The sequence below is a fragment of the Ostrea edulis genome, chromosome 10, assembly GCF_947568905.1.
Source record: "Ostrea edulis chromosome 10, xbOstEdul1.1, whole genome shotgun sequence".
In the NCBI taxonomy this organism is placed as follows: Eukaryota; Metazoa; Mollusca; class Bivalvia; order Ostreida; family Ostreidae; genus Ostrea; species Ostrea edulis.
Genome location: NC_079173.1, coordinates 32729580 through 32750162, shown reverse-complemented (window position 1 = coordinate 32750162; position 20583 = coordinate 32729580). Strand labels below are relative to the sequence as shown.

General features: G+C 36.6%; 2 protein-coding genes across 5 annotated transcripts; both read right to left on the bottom strand.

The window, feature by feature from the left end:
- Nucleotides 1-24: 24 nt before the first annotated feature.
- Nucleotides 25-2448, bottom strand: LOC130050729 (uncharacterized). Of its 4 annotated transcripts, XR_008798975.1 has the most exons (4): nt 1195-2448; nt 778-928; nt 600-655; nt 384-479 (listed from the first exon to the last, which is right to left on the bottom strand). XR_008798975.1 is itself a non-coding variant. In XM_056151001.1 (3 exons), exons 1-2 carry the CDS (start codon nt 1877-1879, stop codon nt 885-887), a joined length of 729 nt encoding a protein of 242 aa, XP_056006976.1. In that variant the 5' UTR covers nt 1880-2448; the 3' UTR covers nt 25-655; nt 778-884. The 4 variants fall into 4 exon arrangements, 3 of the variants coding, with proteins under 3 accessions (XP_056006976.1, XP_056006975.1, XP_056006974.1); XM_056151001.1 differs by having other exon boundaries at nt 25-655; XM_056151000.1 differs by lacking the exons at nt 384-479; nt 600-655 and adding an exon at nt 1032-1095 and having other exon boundaries at nt 702-928.
- A 10817-nt stretch (nt 2449-13265) lies between these two features.
- LOC125665367 (uncharacterized) lies at nt 13266-19573 on the bottom strand. The gene is made up of 2 exons (XM_056150929.1): nt 18464-19573; nt 13266-14864 (listed from the first exon to the last, which is right to left on the bottom strand). Exons 1-2 carry the CDS (start codon nt 19571-19573, stop codon nt 13266-13268), a joined length of 2709 nt encoding a protein of 902 aa, XP_056006904.1.
- Nucleotides 19574-20583: the final 1010 nt, after the last annotated feature.

The window sequence follows — 20583 nt, the reverse complement described above, 5'->3', positions numbered from 1 at the left end:
AATTCCATATATATATATATATATATATATATGAGCCGTCCCATGCAAAAAGGGCCCTTATGGTAAAAATTATCAAAATTAACTTTTTAATGGAATATGATAGAAAACAACATTAAAAAGACACATGTGAAGTTTGGGTCAAATATTCAGCATATTTACTGAGATATAGGCTGTCAAAGGTTAAGATGATATTTCAATGACGTTACAAAAAATGACGTTGAAATGACGTTAATCATTGTCGGAAACAATTGAAACTTTCACTTATTCTTCATGACATTCTGGACATGTTGTGTCCCTGAAACATTCCCGGACATGAGGTCTGATATGTTTGTATAAATATTCCTGTCGTTCTCTACTGAGTCCGCCCGGCATTATTTCTGGTGGTAGATTTACACTGATTTGGTCGTGATTACTGAGGATTACTGGGACCTTGTCGCCATCTACATCAACGCTGCATAATACAACTCCAGGCAGCAGTGCTGAAAAAGTGAAGTGATGAAACTTGCGTATCCCTTTCAAAGGCTGAAAAGTTGTTTTTATATACTCTTTCCATTCATAGTATTTCACATTTCCATCCTCTTTTATCACAGCCTCGTTACTTTTGGAGGACTTGGAGACTACGTCAGCAACATGCTGTAGAGTGTCACAATCTGATCTAAAAACAAAATGCATCGCCGCGTAAAGGTTTTGAACAAATATAGACTATTATAGAAATTCTCGATTATGCTAGATACAATTTTATTTTTGGAATATTAATTGATATTAACACAATATCACCTCCTGTACTTCTTTTTGATCTGAGCAAAGCCTGCATCCACTTGACATTTTGTATGCCCTGGTATCTGCATGTGAAGTTCAATTGCTCGATGTAGCCCAATCATGACTCACCATAGCAAATATCCAATCACATACCGGTTTTTGTTTTGACCTAAAGATGAAGTGAGCATTAGAATATTAGAAGCAGCATATACATGTGAACAAAATGAATAGAACTAGGTGTATATGAAAAAATGAAGATGAAATATACATACCTGGACAGTTATCACAGTGAAGAACAGCACATTTCTCTCCCATCGGTAAAATAAGTATTTTTCACTTAAATGACAAATCTCTAAATTGTATCATTTGATTTGTTTAAACTGCTTAATGCGTAAAATTGCATGTATATATATGAAAAAATGAAGATGAAATTACCTGGACAGTTATCACAGTGAAGAACAGCACATTTCTCTCCCATGCTATAATTTTGAAAATGGTGATGAAGTATGCTGATGACTGTATTTGGCCCATGGGCATTCTTTCCATCTCTTCCAATGGTCTGGTCTTCATCAATCAAATAATTTCGCTGAGATCCTGCTCCCTCCATACAAATTCCAAAGATCTGAATTTTCCGTGGTGTCTCAAAGAATAATGGCCCTACTTGTCTGGAATGATGAGGTACAGACACACATTGCGCGAAGTCAAAAGTGTAGTGAGTTTTGAGGAAATCTGTGGAACAGGGTCTAACAGGTGGCTCAGGAAGCTGAATAGACTGATGTTCTTCCCTGGCTTCTTTAATGCACTGAATGTAGAGGTGATGCTCCCTCTCTGCTTTTTCAATGTGATCTGTAAAATTTCTTGTTGCTGTAAGCTTTTCATTTTCAGATCTTGCATTCAAAATGTGCTCTCTGTGGCGCTCACAGGTATTGCATACATCAGATCTGGGGTTGGCAATCTGAATGTTAGGAAGGCAGGCAGACCAGATGGAATAGAATGAGGACAATTTAACAGCACGAATTTGGACCTCATGACAAGCTTCAAAATATAACTGATGAATTTCGTTCTTTGGTGTTGAACAAGGTAGAAAAATGGGTGGTTCGGAGTCGCGACCAGCTGGCATAGGAAGTCCATTATCTTCAGAATATCGATTGATAAACTGCACGACAAATTTAATTTCTTCAAAGGACAGGCATTGTGTGGTTTTTTCCCGATGTTTCCATGTGTCCGTGGTTTTATTCCATGGGTCTTCATATGCTTCACAAGATTTTTAAAATGTTTTTCACCAATGTCATGTAAAAATAAAAACACATCTTTACATACTTCCCGGTCATCAAAATTGTATTCGTATCTCTGTCGTTTGGCATCGCGTCTTGAAGATCCGCCACCAGAACTTTTACTTTTTAGCTTTCCCATAATGTACATATCCTTCTCTTCCTTGGAAAGTTCTCTCATGGAATAAATATGGTGACTGATTTCTTCAAAACTAATATTTGATATGCAATCCATTCTGCAGGAGCAGCCTTTGATTATCTTTTCACGAATTGTTAAGTCAAGATTGTTATTCTCCCAGTCCTCCTCCTCTGAATTTAGGTTTTTATTCTGATCATTATCAGGATGCACAAGTTGTATTCTTTGTTCTAAAATATTTTCGTTGGATTCATTTTCTGATGCAGTTGAAATATCACTATCGTCTGTATTTTTATCAGATGATTCAACACTTTGTGAAGGAGGAAAATATTCCCTATGCCACTCGTCAATAATCTGTAACAAAATATCCCTGTGAAATTCTACATGTTCACATACCATGCAAATATTTAAACCTTCATGTATTTGTTTAAAATAAAATATCAAATACATTCATATTACAAACAGAGATTTTACAGTAGTACTGAATTTAAATTTTGACAAGTTGTTGATCTCAGCACAAAATGGTAATATCTTTTTTATTATTATAAGTATTAGATTGTTTATGAGCTATTCATTAAATAGAAATCCAGTAAATAGTATTTTTATTTATCATTAGCATGTTGATCAATTGAATACAAGACTGAAATAAGCACCTAACTACAGAAATATTTTATCTGAATAAACGTGTACGACGGCATATATATTATCAATCTACTTTGATCGCAATTCTACATGCAGAAAACTGCTCTGCACTCTGCATATTTCGATTAATAATAACCGCATTTGATAGACAAAATTGTATTCAGTCTTTCTAATTTTAAGTCCCAGATCTCTCTCTCTCTCTCTCTCTCTCTCTCTCTCTCTCTCTCTCTCTCTCAGTAAGAGTAATAAGGGGTCATCCACTATGGTCATTCTTATTAAACTGGATTTATGTATTCAAATATTTATATATTTATTTGTTGAAACAAAACTTTACTTTAAAAATTGTTGATGAATTTGAAAAGATTAATTCTTTATTATTTTTTTGAATTTAATATGATCATTGTTTATTTAATTTTTGAGTAGCCACCGGTGAATCCGCCTATGAGATACGAAAACAGCGGGACGTAACTCTAAATTTTATCCATTTACCTATAAATAGCCGCGATGAAAACAAGTCATTTTAGGCACTAAATAAAGTTTAGAAAGCCAGATGATAACCCCATTATGATATAAGAACAATTAATTATTTGTCTTTTTAAAAACTTTATGAAAAATAACTAGGATATCACAAGCGGGACATATATAAACACATGTACATGCACGGAGCTCAACAATCGCGAATGTAAACAAACGTACGTCATTGATTTATGTTTTAATGAATATCGGTAAAATAAGTATTTTTCACTTAAATGACAAATCTCTAAATTGTATCATTTGATTTGTTTAATCTGCTTAATGCGTAAAATTGCATGTATATATATGTGGATACATATGATCTTAGATTGAAGTGCACCTGCAGTACCCGTCAACATATGCGCGGATCCCAAATCTTGTGCATCGAAATATTTTATAGGCCTAATTGTCACCAAGACAATATTGGTTATGTCTGTTTATATAAAACTCACCTCTAAAAAGTCCATGTTTTCCTCTTGTTAATTCCAGGTACATGTCGGCATCGTTCCAGATGATTTATATAAACACAATCACGTTATATTGACAGCATTGCAAACATAAGTAACAGACGCAACTTGCAAATAATGACGTTATCTTTACCAGCGTTTTTCTCATTATGACGTCAATATACATAAGGGCCCTTTTTGCATGGGACGGCTCATATATATATATATATATATATATATATATATATATATATATATATAGCACTAGAGTGACCAACGACATGAACAATTGGAATTGATTTTGATTTTGATCAGCCAAGTTTGTTCGTCCATTAATTAATTTCACACTTTACCGACTGATACCACGGTGACCAGACACCCTGATTGTTATTCTTTTTTGAGTTAATAACAAAGCCTGCAACATGTAATCCGCTGGAAAAGTGTTTAGCTAGTTTTGTAGTGTAGCTTTAGTGCTTATTGTTAATTATATTTGTGTTTTCTCCATAATGTAATCCTTTCACGTCCTGACGAAGGGACAGGTTGTCCCGAAAATTTGACAATTCCAATTGTTCATGTCGTTGGTCATTCTAGTGCTTTATATAATTATTTTCCCTGACCATTGTATCTATTTAATATAGATCCGACAGTTTTGGATACTGAATGTTGTTGGTTCTTCAGTGCTTTATATATATGAAGTAATGAAGACTTGCATCTAACATTTAAATATTTTTTTTAAAACTCTTCCATTTTGAGCTGTTGTACTTGCTATTAGTAAGGAGTTATACTACCGAAACAACATAAAAATATTTCTCATTTCCCCATGTGCACTTTCTAACACAAACACAGATAAATCGGGAATATGACAGGTACTTAAGAGTAATTTGTCTGTGTTCATGTATAAGAGGTGGTATTTGTTCGACACAAGTGGAGTTCATTAAAAGTTTATTCATTAGGAGAATGCATTTCAGGTCTCCTTACAGACGAGTAACTCAAATATTCACGTTGGAGATTGAGGTGAGTGAGGAGTTCTATCCGGACAAAGAATTTTGTGCTTTTTGTCACTGATCGATCTCTAACATTTTCTATCCCTTACAAAAGATTTGGCTTCACCTGATTTTACTAGTATCCTTGTCTCATCTGAAAGTTTGTCGCGGGTCTTCATTAGATCCTGGTTGACAGTTACATTGATTTCCACCAGGTTTTTGCTGAATTCGAGCATGCGATGCCGTAAGTCCTAATTGCTTATCCGAGCAATTGTTTATTAGGGTTATCCACGGGAATCTTTAATGTTGTTTGTAGTAAAGATAGCAGGGGTCTATACCATACCATCCCCTGATACCCTCCCCCCTCCCAAAGGAATGATACGAATTATTACTCAAAACTTCGTTTCAATCTGCTTTTATCGCCACCCACCCCAAAGGTCTTTCTAATCCTGTAAGAACAAGGTACGGGTTTAGCCAATATCTGCCCTGTCAATTGATTCACCATAAAGATAAACCTCATCGACGCACATAACCAGGAACATTGGACAGTTTTTCGCGAATACTTTTTGTCTCCTTCCCTCTTTTTTCCTGTTGGCCATGAACAACGTCACTTCCGGAAATTATACATGTACTTTCTTTTACATCAATCAAATACAATCATATGAACCTTTTTTGCGTTAACACTTTTATGTTTGATATTACTGTGACTTTCAAACTTAGAGTTAAGTCTGCCTAAATGGGATACCGTTTGATTTGAAAGAATTTTGTTAATTAAAGGAATATACTAGTAACTTCGTAGATGAAGTTTGATTGGAATCAAATTAGTACTGAAGGATCAGATGCCCACCACGTGGGACTACCCACCCATGGATAAAGCAGTTTTGGACTTGATGCATTACTGAAGTTTCTGTTAATGGAATCAGCTGACCTAAGGATCTCTCAGTACTAATTTGATGGGATAACAAATCAAACTTCGTTATATTCTTTTAAGGAAGACAGCTCCTCCGCTTCTGAGCACAACTGCGCAAGATGATTTAACTATGTACATGTAGGTAATCGTGTCATTGGTCCACACGTATTACATATGTATTACTTAAACGTACCCAGTTGAAAGAAAAATTCATTTCAATTGAAATTTTAAAAGGGTTTGGAAGGGACTAAATTTTGTGTCGGAAAGATTGTTTAATAAAGAAGTTCCAAATCTGCACGATTTTACAGTTCTGTTTTATTCAATATATCGTCAATATTCATACTGTACCCCTAAAAGTGCTTTTCAATTTGATAATTATGTCATTGTTGATACAAATGTTGAACTAATTCAAATGTTGTAAATCTATTAATTTGGTTGATATATTTTCCAAACAGAACACATTTAACGTCTTTAAAATCAAAAATTGACAATGCTCCTAATATATTCAATTGAGTTCTCAAATTCTATATGATGAATTTTTCCGTATATCAAGTGCAAAATGGTAATTATTTATTTCCAATCTACGAGCATTAAGCGTTTTACATCTGCATTGCTAGGTAAGATTAGTATATGTGTATTAATTAGGTATAATTATTGATATGTGTTGTGTCTGTTGTATTGCCAACAGACAAATCGAGTTTATGTAAATAAATCATAAGTAATCTCTAAGTATAACACACCGTACCCCAATAACAATCACTGAGACCCAGTTTTTCTTTTTTATTTCATAATTCCCCTTCAATATCACGTAGAAAAAAAAGACAATTCTACAGAACTCGGGTGAGAATCAAGTATTTCTGAACATAGTATGAATAGATACGGTGATACAGACATTCCTTGTCTACATCCCCGTCTGTATGGAAATCATTTATCAAAAGAAATTTTATATAACAGGTTACTTTGGATATTCCTAGATGTAAAAATTACATTTTTCATTGATTTTCCATAAAATTGAATGAATGAATAGTTGAGAGGTAAATTTCATGATACCGTATCCTTTTTCCCAAGGTCAATAAGCATCAAAAGCCCTATGTACATCACAGTAAACTGAGAATAGATAAGTTAAATTGAACTTGATCTCTCCATATACTGTTGATACATATAAGTCGATGAAATTCATTATGATTTTGATGAAGAGGTGAAGATCACGAACAGTGATATGATTCAATATGTCGATAAAGTATTTGTGTAAGAAGCTTGTTACTGTCTTAAGTTTATTCTCAGTTTATGGTCATGGAGCCTGATGTTTGTTTACAACCTAGCTTCGTTAGGCTCGAGTAGGCACGTGCATTAACATTTTTTTTTTCATTTTCAAAACACATTTTTGTCCATAAATATTTGCAAAGTATAATATGTTCATATATATTTCTAGTTTTTAAAATCTGCCTTTACTCATAAAGTAGCTTTTTAATCAAATCTGACTTATGATCTTGTTGAGAATTCTCTTTATTCTTCACAGAATAAGTTTATATAAGTTTGGTATGGATATCATGATACCTATTTTACTGGTATTGGATTGCTGGTTTAGTAACAGATTTCCAAATAACTATTTATTTGATTTTTAGGTCACCTGAATGAATTCAGGTGACCTATTGCTATCTGTTTTTGTCCGTCGTCGTGCGTCGTGCGTTAACATTTGAACATTTTCAGCTTCTTCTCTGAAACCCCTGAACCAATTTCAACCAATTTTGGCATATAGCATCTGTGGGTGGAGGGGAACAAAAATTGTGAAATTCGTGGTCCCTGCTCCCCTGGGGTCTGAGGGGTGGGGCAAAAACCATCAAAATGAGTGTAATTTTAAAAAATCTTCTTCTTTACTCCTGGACATCAAGAAGCCAAACTGTGGGCATAATTATAATGAGCGTTGAGCCTTCTACCAAAATTGTGAAATTCATGGCCCCTGGGGCAGGGGTTCTTGTGTTAGGGTGGGGCTCTATTGGTCATATAGTGAAAGTGTAGAAATTCTTTGAAAATCTTCTTCTCTGTCTCTGGGTATTAAGTAGACAAACTAATAGCATGGTAATGATGAGCAAGGATGCCTCTTTATACCCCCGCAACAAGTTGTGGGGGGGGGGGGTATACTGGAATCGGGTTGTCCGTCTGTCCGTCCGTCCGTCCGTCTGTAGACGCAATGGTTTCCGGGCTCTAAAGCATTATCCTTTCCACCTACCGTCACCATATCATATATATGGATTACCCATGGGATGAAGATGTTCCCTATCGATTTTGGGGTCAAAAGGTCAAAGGTCAAGCACACTGGACATCGAAGTAGCAATATGGTTTCCGGGCTCTAAAGTGTTATCCTTTCCACCTACAGTCACCATATCATATATATGGACTACCCATAGGATGAAGATGTTCCCTATCGATTTTGGGGTCAAAAGGTCAAAGGTCAAGCGCACTGGACATTAAAGTAGCAATATGGTTTCCGGGCTCTAAAGCGTTATCCTTTCCACCTACAGTCACCATATCAAACATATGGACTACCCATGGGATGAAGATGTTCCCTATCGATTTTGGGGTCAAAAGGTCAAAGGTCATGTGCACTGGACATCGAAGTAGCAACACTCAGAAAAGAGGTAGTTTATACCTATTACCAACACCCTTTGGGAGATTGGGGTAAGCGGGGGGGGGGGGGGGGGTATTCTTAGTGAGCATTGCTCACAGTACCTCTTGTTAAAAATTGTGAAATTCATGGCCCCTGGATCAGGGGTTCTGGTGCTAGGGTGGGGCTCTATAAGTCATATAGTGAAAATGCATTATTTCTTTGAAAATCTTCTTCTCTGTCCTTGGGTATTTTCTTAAAAGTAGACAAACCAATAGCATGGTTATGATGAGCAAGGATGCCTCTTTCAAAATTGTGAAATTCATGGCCCCTGGGTCAGGGGTTCTGGTATTAGGATGGGGCCCTATTGATCATATAGTGAAAATGCATTTTATTTCTTTGAAAATCTTCTCCTCTGCTGCTGGGTATTAAGTAGACAAACTAATAGTATGCTAATGATGATCAAGGATGCTTCTTTCAAAACTGAAATTTATGGCCCCTGGGTCAGGGGTTCTGGTGCAAAGGCCGGGCTGACCACATAGCTATTCAATGTTTCTTCCATCCAAAAGTAAAATTCTTATATTTAAACACAAACCTAATTCAAACATTGGAAGGTTGTTACATGATACTCAGGTGACCTATAAGGCCCCTGGGCCTCTTGTTAATAAACACCAGGACTTATGAATATTTGCGAAAGATTTAATATACCTAGTTACTATGACAGCGACTTCAATGCTGTTGGATTGCAACGAGATCAGTTATTGCACATTAAAACTTTAAAATGTTCATTTTTATCTGATAAAAGATGAAGATAACGAACAGTGATCAATCTCAAATCAATTCATTTTTGTTCGTAAAATTGTCTGCTTAATAAATTTTAATATTAAATAATCTCATAACTCCCATAAGGAATACAAAATAAAGAGTTGGGTAAATTCGGACCCCTGGAAGTACCAGAGGTGGGTTCAGGTGCCTAGGAGGAGTAAGCATCCCCTGTCGACCGGTCACACCCGCCGAAAGCCCTATATCTTGATGAAGTAAACGGAGTAATCCGTAGTCAAAATCAGTGTGCCAGGAACGGCCAAACAGTCGGTATGTAACATGTCAGAAACCATTTGACCCAATGATAGGTAGATAATCTACATTTTCTCTTTCTGCGTGAAGATTTTCATAAATTGTTTTCGCATAATCATATCTTTTAACTGCCATTGATCCATCTCCATGTACTAGATTCCACAGGAGCTTGTTGACGAGTCTCTAGATTAGAAAATGATAGTAAAAAATATATACGAGAATAATGTGTACATGTTTCTTCTTCTTTAATTTACTGATTATCGAAGCCTTTGAGTTATTTTTCCTCCCTATGATATAAAACACAACACATGAATAAAACTGCCGGATACTCCGTCTTTAATGCAGGACGCATTTTATATGGTTTTAATACAACGATACATGTAGAAAATGAAGAAACAAATGATTGAAAATAATGTAACTTTATAAAAGACAACAGTGCACTCCTATAAATGCATCATCGTCGACTAGGTGAAAACAATAGAAGTAAAATGAAGACATTTAAAAACGACCTTTAGAAAATCTATGCCTCTTGTCAAATGTCGTGAGGGACTGTGAGTGGACCTCATAATCACTACTGTATGAAACAAATTCAACTTACGTCTACAAGAAAACTACAAACAGTATAACATCTATAGGAGTGCTGTGATATCGGAAGTGAATACTGTTACAGTTACAAATCCAGTTCTTAGAAAACCATTACAAATTATTTTGGTCAACACTTATTGGATCATACCATTTTGTAAAGAGACTATGCCATTTTATGTATACCTACAGTAAATACAATATTTCCCGGCATCATATCGAAATTCAGTGAAATGCAATGGTTTTCAAGTGCTGCAACATGTGGTTTTTCTTGGGGCAAAGCTTTATCTAAAAAGTGAATGTTTTCGTTTATGTATGTACTAATTCATATATATTCCACGGGCATACAAAAGACTATGTAAGTGTTATGAAATATATTCCTTTATAGGTATGTTTACTTTCAACACAATAACCAATGTTTGATAGTGCAGTATACGGCGAAGAGGTTTAAACAACTATTTTCTGACCAGAGGGTACGTTTCGCTATATTCCCTCCCGCCAATCGGAAAATGTTCGACCTTTTCCTTTCAATCGAGAACAAAAAAAAATCTTAGACGTACATGTAATACGTCACCATATTGCGAAATAACTGAATTTGATATCACCCTGAGTTCAAAGGATTTGCCATAGACTATATTAGCCTCTAACCACAGAATAAGAAAAACAGCAACACACCAATGGATTCGCTTTACAACTAAGATCAAACGTGTGAGTCCTAAATCCTTGCTAACTAAGAAACTTCCAAAGAAATGCATTTAGTAAGGGATTGTGATTGTCTTGAAGTTCTTCCCTACCAGAAGCAATAACGGAAATCATCGTTATGAGAGCTACAACTGTACCCAGATTTCTTTGTGTAGACCGGGAACCTGTTAGAACTTGAACCAATCGCAGCAGTAGAAGCACCCTAACATAATCAATGCCGTCACAAACATATACTTATACTTAAACAACATTCAAACGATCATAGTGATACAAATCATGCGAATTTCAAAATAAACCATTTGCACAAAACCATTATCTGTTGAGTCAGCTTGTAATTTTGTGTCATGGTGTGTTTATCGAGTACACACCTACGTTGTCCTTGGATCCGCACACTGGTTTATGGCGAAAGAAAATTTAAAACTTACCCTAGAAGCGCTTACACTGTCCATTGTTCCACTGAACATGTAGTGAACCAAAGTGGGCGGATCTAAGTTTAAAGAAATCAATAATTTCATATTTCATTCAAATTTGGGATTTTAAAAAGATTGGTTCACGTTTTTTGAAGACCCCCCCCCCCCCCCACACACACACACACAATTTTTAGTTTTGATGTTAGATATTAAAATGTAACTCAATCAATGTTGACAACCCAAATTTTGACCTGATGAATGCAAGAATAAAAGTAATTATTTAGGCTTAAATCTGTGCAGTGTGAATGAAGTCTTTAAAGGCAATGTTAATGTTGTAATCTAAAGCATCTTAATTTTACACAGTCACAAATTTAGCTGCTAGATGACACATTTTATCTAACGTATACTTGAAATGTGATAGATATGATAAATTTAGATCAATATCCATTTCTTTTGAAAACTTCGTAAACAATAACATAACGCAATCTTTGTTTACAAAACAAATAATAAACTAATTTGGTCATCCTATGATCGATCTGATTAAGAATCGGAGTTCAATATTAGTTAAGTTTTAGGGGAAACCACACATGAAACATAATACATATATACATACAATACCTATATACAATGTTTTCAAATACATGCACATGCATTGGGTTTAATGGGAAGCTGGAAAAGACATGTGGTTTTTGAGAAGGTCATGGAGTGTCCCATTTTGCGGTAACGGTTTCGCTTTTAGTGAATATCTCGTTGGTCTTGAAGTAATGTTTGTATGTTGTTTGACGTCCCATTCAACCCATTCAAGAATCATTTCGCACATGTAGTGACGTCACCAGCTTTAGGTTTCTTTGTCGTGCCAAAGCCTACCGTGACGTAGGACTTCCGTTCTTCAGATCATATCCGTAAGACACGTCATTTTCACTTCTGATTTAGTTGACTAGGCGAAGGAATGTAAAACGTCTGAAACATTGTTAATATCAAGAACCGAACCAACGGTGTCTCATAAATCCTGACAATATATGAGAGGTCCAAAAGCGGGACCCAGCTTTATTATCTGGAATAGGTGTATTCCATCCATATCCAGCTTTAAATGTTTAAACAGTCTTAGATATTTCTATCTCCATGAAATTCAATAATTTCCATTCTAAAGTACTTTGAAACAAAAATGAAAACGCTACTGCGCTACATAAAGTTGACTGGTGTGAAGGCCCTCATGTATTTTCGAAAAATGAAATTGACTTCTTGAATAAAAAAAGGCATAATTAATTCATAACAACGATATCAATCGTAAACATTTCCTTATTTAGTTTTTGAAATTAATGCACAGTCTATATCTTTATCGAATTGTTCTGCTTGTATCGTAGAATTCATTTTCTTGATGTTCATGATGAATGTAGTGGAATTCATGTTACATCGTGATTTACACATCACATTTTTCAACTGTGATTTAGATTGCATTGTAATAATAAAATTTTGACACCTTTGGTTGCCATATTTTACACCTTATATTCCTAGAACATGTTTCCCCTCCCCTAGAAGTTGTTTTTTGTCATGTCTCGCCACGACATGCGCTGTGAAATACCGATCCTTACGACTCCTACTCCTTAATGATGCGTACAAGCTATGTGAAAAGGAACGACTCTAATCCAGTAGAACTCAGTACAATCCTGGAGAAACTGTCGTGTTCCAGTATTTGTTCACGCGGAGTAATACAGTCCCCCCCCCCCCCCATAACACGTATATTCCAGGAAGTAATTGAATTTAAATTTAATTTGAACAATATTTGATTCACTAATAATTGAATGGGATTGGGCAGCAGGCATAGCCTTTTTCAGCCCTCTCCCTACTTTTCCCAGGAAGTAACTGCTTTTATAGTTAATACGAGCGTGTTCAGAACGCCCGCAGTGAATGATGATCGATAGTTAATACGAGCGTGTTCAGAACGCCCGCAGTGAATGATGATCGATTTATAACGTCATTCCTCGATTTTATAACAGTAATGGTTTCTCATCCCAGTTATTCAAGATGAAAATATTCTTTTTTCATGAATCTAGCCAATCTCATAAGATTTATCTTTCTGCACAATTTTGTAGTCTCTGATATAAAAATCCAAGGTTTTTGTATTCTTATTCCTTTAAAAAAAATCCACAACATATGTACTAATTATCCTACATTTTGTTCTCTAATAAATGCAGGGAAATCAATAATCGCATTATATTTGGTATTTTCAATTTACTGATCATCTACAATGGTACCATGTTTCTCAGTCTCGAGAGACGGGATGGAATCGCTCTCGGACAAGTTTTCACCTTCAACCTTACATAGTTGAAACACGTGTGAAGAACAGCAAAAGACAAGTAAAACAGTGCAGCCCTGGAGCGAGATAATCAGATCCACGACAAATGAGAAATTATCCGAATTTACAAACCATTCCGTTACCTGAAAAACAACGAGGACGCCGACGATTGTTACAAACTTGAATAATAGGAGAAACTCTACTCTCTTCCTCTTTAAATCGAATTTCTCATTCGATGAGATGAGCATTTTCAAGGTTGCACATTTGAGTGAAAAGGTCACGATGGTTGTGATAGCCAAGGGTGCTAGGAAACTCAGGATGATAGAAATTTGATGGCTGAGGAAACAGGAAGTGGGGTTGTACTGTAGCTCGGATAGGATCACATACAAACATACAGCATTGAGACTAACGACTACCAAGGGAAGCAGACCACTGAACAGGAAGTGGGGCAGGACGGGGGAGCGTGCTTCTAGTTCTGACGACGCGTCATCGCTTTCGGGACTGTAGCCTCTGAAGAAGAAGAATTGATGAAAAGCTGACACACAAAGCGAGCAGCAGACTGACAACCACGTGTAGTGACGACAAAAGCCAATGACCAGGCAGGCTGTTTCTATATCCTGCAGGATTTTAACCAGCATCCTTACTATGTGAAACCAACAGAGAAAAAAGGAAACGAACAGTACATTAACACCAGAAGGGCTCCGCAAGTTTTTGAAGAAGCAATAACTTAAGAAAACGGACGCCACACTAACCACGCTGATTCCATTCAGCACTGTAGATAAGAATTTTATATCTTCTTGTAAATCAAACACACCGTCTTTTATATTCCCAAAGAAACGAAAGTCATAGTCGCACACCCCTATGAATCCTCCAGTGTCTACAACAAATTCAGCCATTTTGAAACTTAACCCGGTTTCATTGGAAATTACTCGTAATTTTTCATTATCAAAGAAAAACAAGCTCGCGTTGTATTTTTGATGAACGCAGACAAGTAAATTACTAACAAAGAAGACAACGAATGGTGGCCCAGTAAACAGAGAGCGCATTCGTTCTTTGAAGTTTTTGTAGGCCAATGTGTCGGGATTACTGTATTCAATAGTTCTTCTTGGAAGTGAAAATCCTAAGATTGTAATACTATAATCTAAAGTACCATCGTCGGTGGAAAATCGACGAGTCTCCTGAAAAGGCAATCTTAACAACCCGAATTCTACCATTTTACGATCATAATTCAGATAAGGTACCTCAAAATAAATATCAGCAAACAGTAATTGATTCTCAATGGTTACATTAAACTTTTGACTAGGTAAAATATACAGATTTCTGATTGTCCCAACGTTCCCCGGTAAAAGTTGCGCTAAGTGTTTTCCTAATGCGGTCTCAAGATTGTGCAACACAATGGACGCATCCCATATGGTAGAATTGATGGATAGTTTCGTAGAAACATCTACTGCATATGTGCCGATAGCCTCAGTGATGATCAACTCGCAGGTGTTCCCCACCAGAACACGCCCCGGGTAGCACCCAAACTGGTCAGACTGAAAAAAAGAGACATGCTTTCAGTCTTTTTAAAAAAAAACATTTTAGCTATTTCTACCCGATGTTATTTTCGTATGAATGCATCTAGTTACACACATTTCCCATGCAGATATTCGATATAGATACGTTTCTGAAGCGCTTTTCATGAATTCCAAAAGAAAACCAGAACAATTCGCGATGAGATGGGTTTGGGATTTAAGCAAGGACTTGATAAAAAGACATCATCATATTGTTAGATACTGGATCAAGAAAATATCGTTTCACGACGAAAAGAAAATAATTTTATTGATGACTTTTTAAGTTGTCCAGTAACTCACTTCCGCAGGATCAAACCAAGACGGCAAGCAATTTGACGCAGATGTGTTAGAAAACAACACATACTTGTATATATATCTGCTCGTTTGTCTAACATAGGTCATTATTCATTAACAATTCAAAATATGGGAAATAAAAAATACCACCACCACCTTAAGTACATGTACAATAAATCTGCGAGAGAATTTAATCACTAACTACTTCAGAGAGTCTAGATCTTGACGAGTTTCGTTCTCCGCTCTGCTTAGTCTGTACTTTCGCTTACCGTTAATCCTGCTTCGATTTCCGTTTGTTTATCGTTCATTTAGCTTTCACCCTGTTTCGCTTACCGTTTGTTTACCATTTATTTATAGCCTTCATCCTGTTTCGCTTACCGTTTGTTTACCATTTATTTATAGCCTTCATCCTGTTTCGCTTACCGTTCATTTAGCCTTCATCCTGTTTCGTTTACCATTTATTTACCGTTTATTTAGCTTTCATCCTGTTTCGCTTACTGTTTGTTTACCATTAATTTATAGCCTTCATCCTGTTTCGCATACCGTTTGTTTACCATTTATTTATAGCCTTCATCCTGTTTCGCTTACCGTTTGCTTACCATTTATTTATAGCCTTCATCCTGTTTCACTTACCGTTTGCTTACCATTTATTTATAGCCTTCATCCTGTTTCGCTTACCGTTTGCTTACCATTTATTTATAGCCTTCATCCTGTTTCACTTACCGTTTGTTTACCGTTTATTTATAGCCTTCATCCTGTTTCACTTACCGTTTGTTTACCATTTATTTATAGCCTTCATCCTGTTTCGCTTACCGTTTGTTTACCGTTTATTTATAACCTTCATCCTATTTCGCTTACCGTTTGTTTACCGTTTATTTATAGCCTTCATCCTGTTTCACTTACCGTTTGTTTACCATTTATTTATAGCCTTCATCCTGTTTCGCTTACCGTTTGTTTACCGTTTATTTATAACCTTCATCCTGTTTCACTTACCGCTTGTTTACCATTTATTCATAGCCTTCATCCTGTTTCGCTTACCGTTTGTTTACCATTTATTTATAGCTTTCATCCTGTTTCGCTTACCGTTTGTTTACCATTTATTTATAGCCTTCATGCTATTTCGCTTACCGTTCACTAACTGTTCTATGAGTAAAAACCAGCCAGTTAATGACTATCGCGATATTTAGGAAATCAAAATAGTAAAGCGAGTGTCTGGGATTTTCTGTTATTTTTATGTTTATATCAGGAATAATGGAACATGTATGTGGTATGATGGTTGATGGAGATATTTGGTATGATTGTTTGTGGAAATATGTGGTATGATGGGGCTGGTGGAGATATGTGAGATAATGGGGTTGGTGGAGATATGTGATATGATGGGGCTGGTGGAGATAAGTGAGATAATGGGGTTGGTGGAGATAGGTGATATGATGGGGCTGGTTGAGATAAGTGAGATAATGAGGTTGGTGGAGATATGTGATATGATGGGGCTGGTTGAGATAAGTGAGATAATGAGGTTGGTGGAGATATGTGATATGATGGGGCTGGTTGAGATAAGTGAGATAATGGGGTTGGTGGAGATATGTGATATGATGGGGCTGGTTGAGATAAGTGAGATAATGAGGTTGGTAGAGGTATGCGATATAATGGGGTTGGTTGAGATATGTGATATGATGGTGTTGATTATGATAAGTGAGAAAATGGGGTTGGGTATGTGATATAATGGGGCTGGTTGAGATAAGTGAGATAATGGGGTTGGTGGAGATATTTTTAACACAAAAATGATTATCTTAACCTCTGAATACGATTTTGCTTGAGCCTTTTCTCGTCTCTTTTGTATTTAAAATAAAGAATATTTAAAAAAATAAATACTTAACATAATTCTTTAAAAATATTTTCTAGTGTATTGTCGCAGAACCACAAAAGAAACAAACCTTTGACTTTTTCGCCATGAAAAATCACATGACCGTCTGTCTAATTTACATATTTAAATCACTTTTTCCTTTGGTATTCTCAGTTTTTGAGAAAGGGTTGTAAATATGTGTGTTATAGACCTAAAACATGTTCTACATTATAAATACCTGTATTATAGACCTAAACACGTTCTACATTGTAAATACGTGTATTATAGACCTAAAATAAACTCTAGATTGTAAGTACGTGCAATATCAATCTAAACACGTTCTACATTGTAAATACGTGTATCAAAGACCCAAAGCGCGTTCTTTGTTGTGAATACGCGTATTATAGACCTATCTAAACACGTTCTATGTTGTAAATACGTGTATTGTATATCTAAAACATGTTCTACAGTCAACTTAGTTTGTGTTAGATATAAAATAATGAAACGTGTTGTTGTTTTCGTCGCCATTGATAGATGCAAGGTGAAGATAACGAATAGTGATCTATCTCATAACTCCTATAAGCAATACAAAATAGACAGTCGGGCAAACACGGACCCCTGGACACACCAGAGGTGGGATCAGGTGCCTAGAAGGAGTAAGCATCCCCTGTTGACCGGTTACACCCGCCGTGAGCCCTATTATCTGATCAGGTAAACGGAGTTATCCGCAGTCAAAATCAGTGTGCCAAGAACGGCTTAACAATCGGTATGAAACACGTCAGACAGCATTTGACCCAATGCGAGGTTGTATTGACGAACTAGATCGTTATAACGACCATAGAATTTGTGAAATGCTGACTTCAATCGAGACTGTTGAAATCCCTGTACCATCAACTTGTTTGTCAGTAGCTTACCTTGATTTAAAAACTGACTATAAGCAGAACAAGCTCTTGCACATCGAATCAGTTGAGATACATAAACACCATATGCAGGTGATAATGGAATATTGCTACATAAATATGGGAAGTTGACGATGGAGAAGCTGAAATCACCCTGTTTGTCATACAGTTGAGTTATCAGTTGTCAGATAACAGTTTATTGTAGAAAAAAATTCATGACGCGCTTAAGGACGCCATTTGATTTTGCTATAATTCTGGTGAACGTCATATCACAACAATGACAAAAGCCATACTAATTATTTACATAAATTATAATATTGATCCCGACTACAATCTTCTGAAAAGAAAACGAGTTTGATTAGGAGGAAAATGAATCGAACGTGGTGGAATCATTCGTTTTCGTCAATTTTCTCAGTTAAGTGTGTCTTTGTATCTTTAATCACAATGATGAATTATTGTCGCAACAAAATAAATATAAATGTGTTCTCCACAAGCATTTGTCCCAGGAAAACAAATGATTCCACACGGCGAACTGTATTAAGTACCTCTGTGACGTCATTTGGAGAAACGTGGAAAACTACGGAGGGTTGGAACTTCCCAAAAACAAAAGCACTACGAATCTGTAAGGCGCTCCCTTCCTCACTGGAACAAGAACCCGTATCCAAAACAAACGAAGAATTGGGGAAGCAGCGATCGATACAGAATTCATTGTTGCATGCAAAACAAAACGAATTCTTATAAGGATACACCTCGGACACACCACTGACATCAGGCAGATTCGCACATCCGTCACTGTATGCAGGTTGGAAATTTGTACTAGCTGGACCACATGTTTCTAAAACTGTTTGATCGGTATTGTTAGAATTGCAGATTAAACAAAATTCGTTTTTGAAGCCTGTGATGGGCGGAAAGGTTTGATCGCTTACATTCTCACAAGCCCATCGTACATTAAAGTCAATGTCATTTTGCACATTTCCAGAACTGTTGCAAACCTTAACCGTTTCAATTTTTTCCCCCACTAATTCCGAGAAGTATTGATCATCGTTACCGTAATCACGAAAGCCAGGGAAGTGAAACCCATAAAGACTCCCAGCAAAGCCATCGTCCTTTTCTTCTTTTCTACACTTTGTTGCCTTATCAGTATCGAAATATACCGCGCATCCCTCATCTCTCGCCAATTCGATTATGTCTTTGATTGAGTCTGTGTACAAAAAATGGAAAAAGACTGGACAAACTATGTTCAAATCAAGTGGTGTAAATGGGCTGTGAAGAAGTTTTGTGCCAAGACGGTACAAATCAATATTGCAGAAAAAACAATAAACGTTCTTATAAATTGCCAAACCATTATGAACGAAATACGAGGAAAACTCGCCTGTGTCATCTTCGCAAAGCTTCCGGTATTGATGAAAGAACATATAGTCCTCATCTTTAGAACATCCGTCGATGACAATGATTTCAATTTCGCTGCTTCTTAAATTTGCCTCTGACTGAACAGTATCTGATTGACATGAAACAGAGGTTTTCAACGCACTATCAACGCAGCATGAGCAGACGTTTTTGAACAGGCAATCGACACCACATTCACAGTTTGTGGCTGTATACTCTCTTACTGATTCAGGTAGAAGGGTCTTATCACAGACACGATCTGGGTACATGGCTACCTTCCTCTGCACGAGAGACTTTACGTCTATGAGATGTTCCCTCCATCTGCGCATGTCTTTCCCTACAGGAAGTGCGTCATCTTTATCAACTTTCTTGTTATTTATGGTACGATACATTACCTCGTTCCTAAAGACAATGTTCTTTATTTTTATTTCATGCTGTTCTCTTTTTCTCCAATCGAACTGATGGCGCTCCTCATACTCAAAGAAAGCGTCGTGAGTGTGTACTATGTCAGCTCCTTCTGGTGGAATGGACAAGCTGTTCAAAGGTTTAGAAATTGTGTTGCACAGAAAGCAGTAGAAATTCTTGTAGGGATACGTCATAGCTGATGTTTTACGTTTAGTACAGGCATCTTCTATGGCTTGGCCTTTTACATCCCAATGACCCGTGACGTTACAGTTCGCAATAACACTGTCAGTGATTTTAACACTGGGTATGTTACAAATGTAGCAGAAAATGTTTTGATAATAGCGAAATCGTAAATAGTATGATGATTCGCACGCCTGTTTGATGTTAGCATTGGCGCCTGCTGGACATTTTGTCAATACGTACTCAACAGGCATTTTTTTCACTCTATCTTTCGTTAGCGGTGATGGTGTAAACAGAAAGGGGACTTCCGCTATTTCCCCGAAATTTATCAAGTCTCTAAATGGGCTAATAGCATATACTATAGACGGAAAGAATGCTTTCCCAAATCCAAAATCCCAGGGAATGAGGTTCGCTGATGTCTCTCCATGACAAGAAGCGCAGTGTCTGTTGGAATAGGATATATTTGTGACTGATGACGTCACAGGAGGATTCTTAGCCATGCGGTATGGTGTCATTGAGGACTCGCATTCTACCTTGACGGAGGATTGAGCGTCCACAGGACAAGTCTCAATAACCTCATATTTCTCATAGCTTTCGCTGTTGTGGTCGCTAGCAAAATCCAAAACGAAATTTGTAAATACTTTATACGTTGATCTAAAGAATTTATCTGGGCAACAGGTATTAGACGCAAAAC

What these genes read in the sequence shown, in the direction of transcription:
- LOC125665367 (XM_056150929.1), bottom strand. Translation starts at nt 19,573, where the DNA reads ATGTACCCAGATCGTGTCTGTGATAAGACCCTTCTACCTGAATCAGTA. An exon ending in CTCCAAATGACGTCACAGAG is followed by an intron (nt 14,865 to 18,463) that starts GTACTTAATACA and finishes TCTTTTTTTCAG; the next exon opens with TCTGACCAGTTTGGGTGCTA.
- LOC130050729 (XM_056150999.1), bottom strand. Translation starts at nt 1,879, where the DNA reads ATGCCAGCTGGTCGCGACTCCGAACCACCCATTTTTCTACCTTGTTCA. An exon ending in TCACTGTGATAACTGTCCAG is followed by an intron (nt 1,032 to 1,194) that starts GTAATTTCATCT and finishes ATAACTGTCCAG; the next exon opens with GTATGTATATTTCATCTTCA.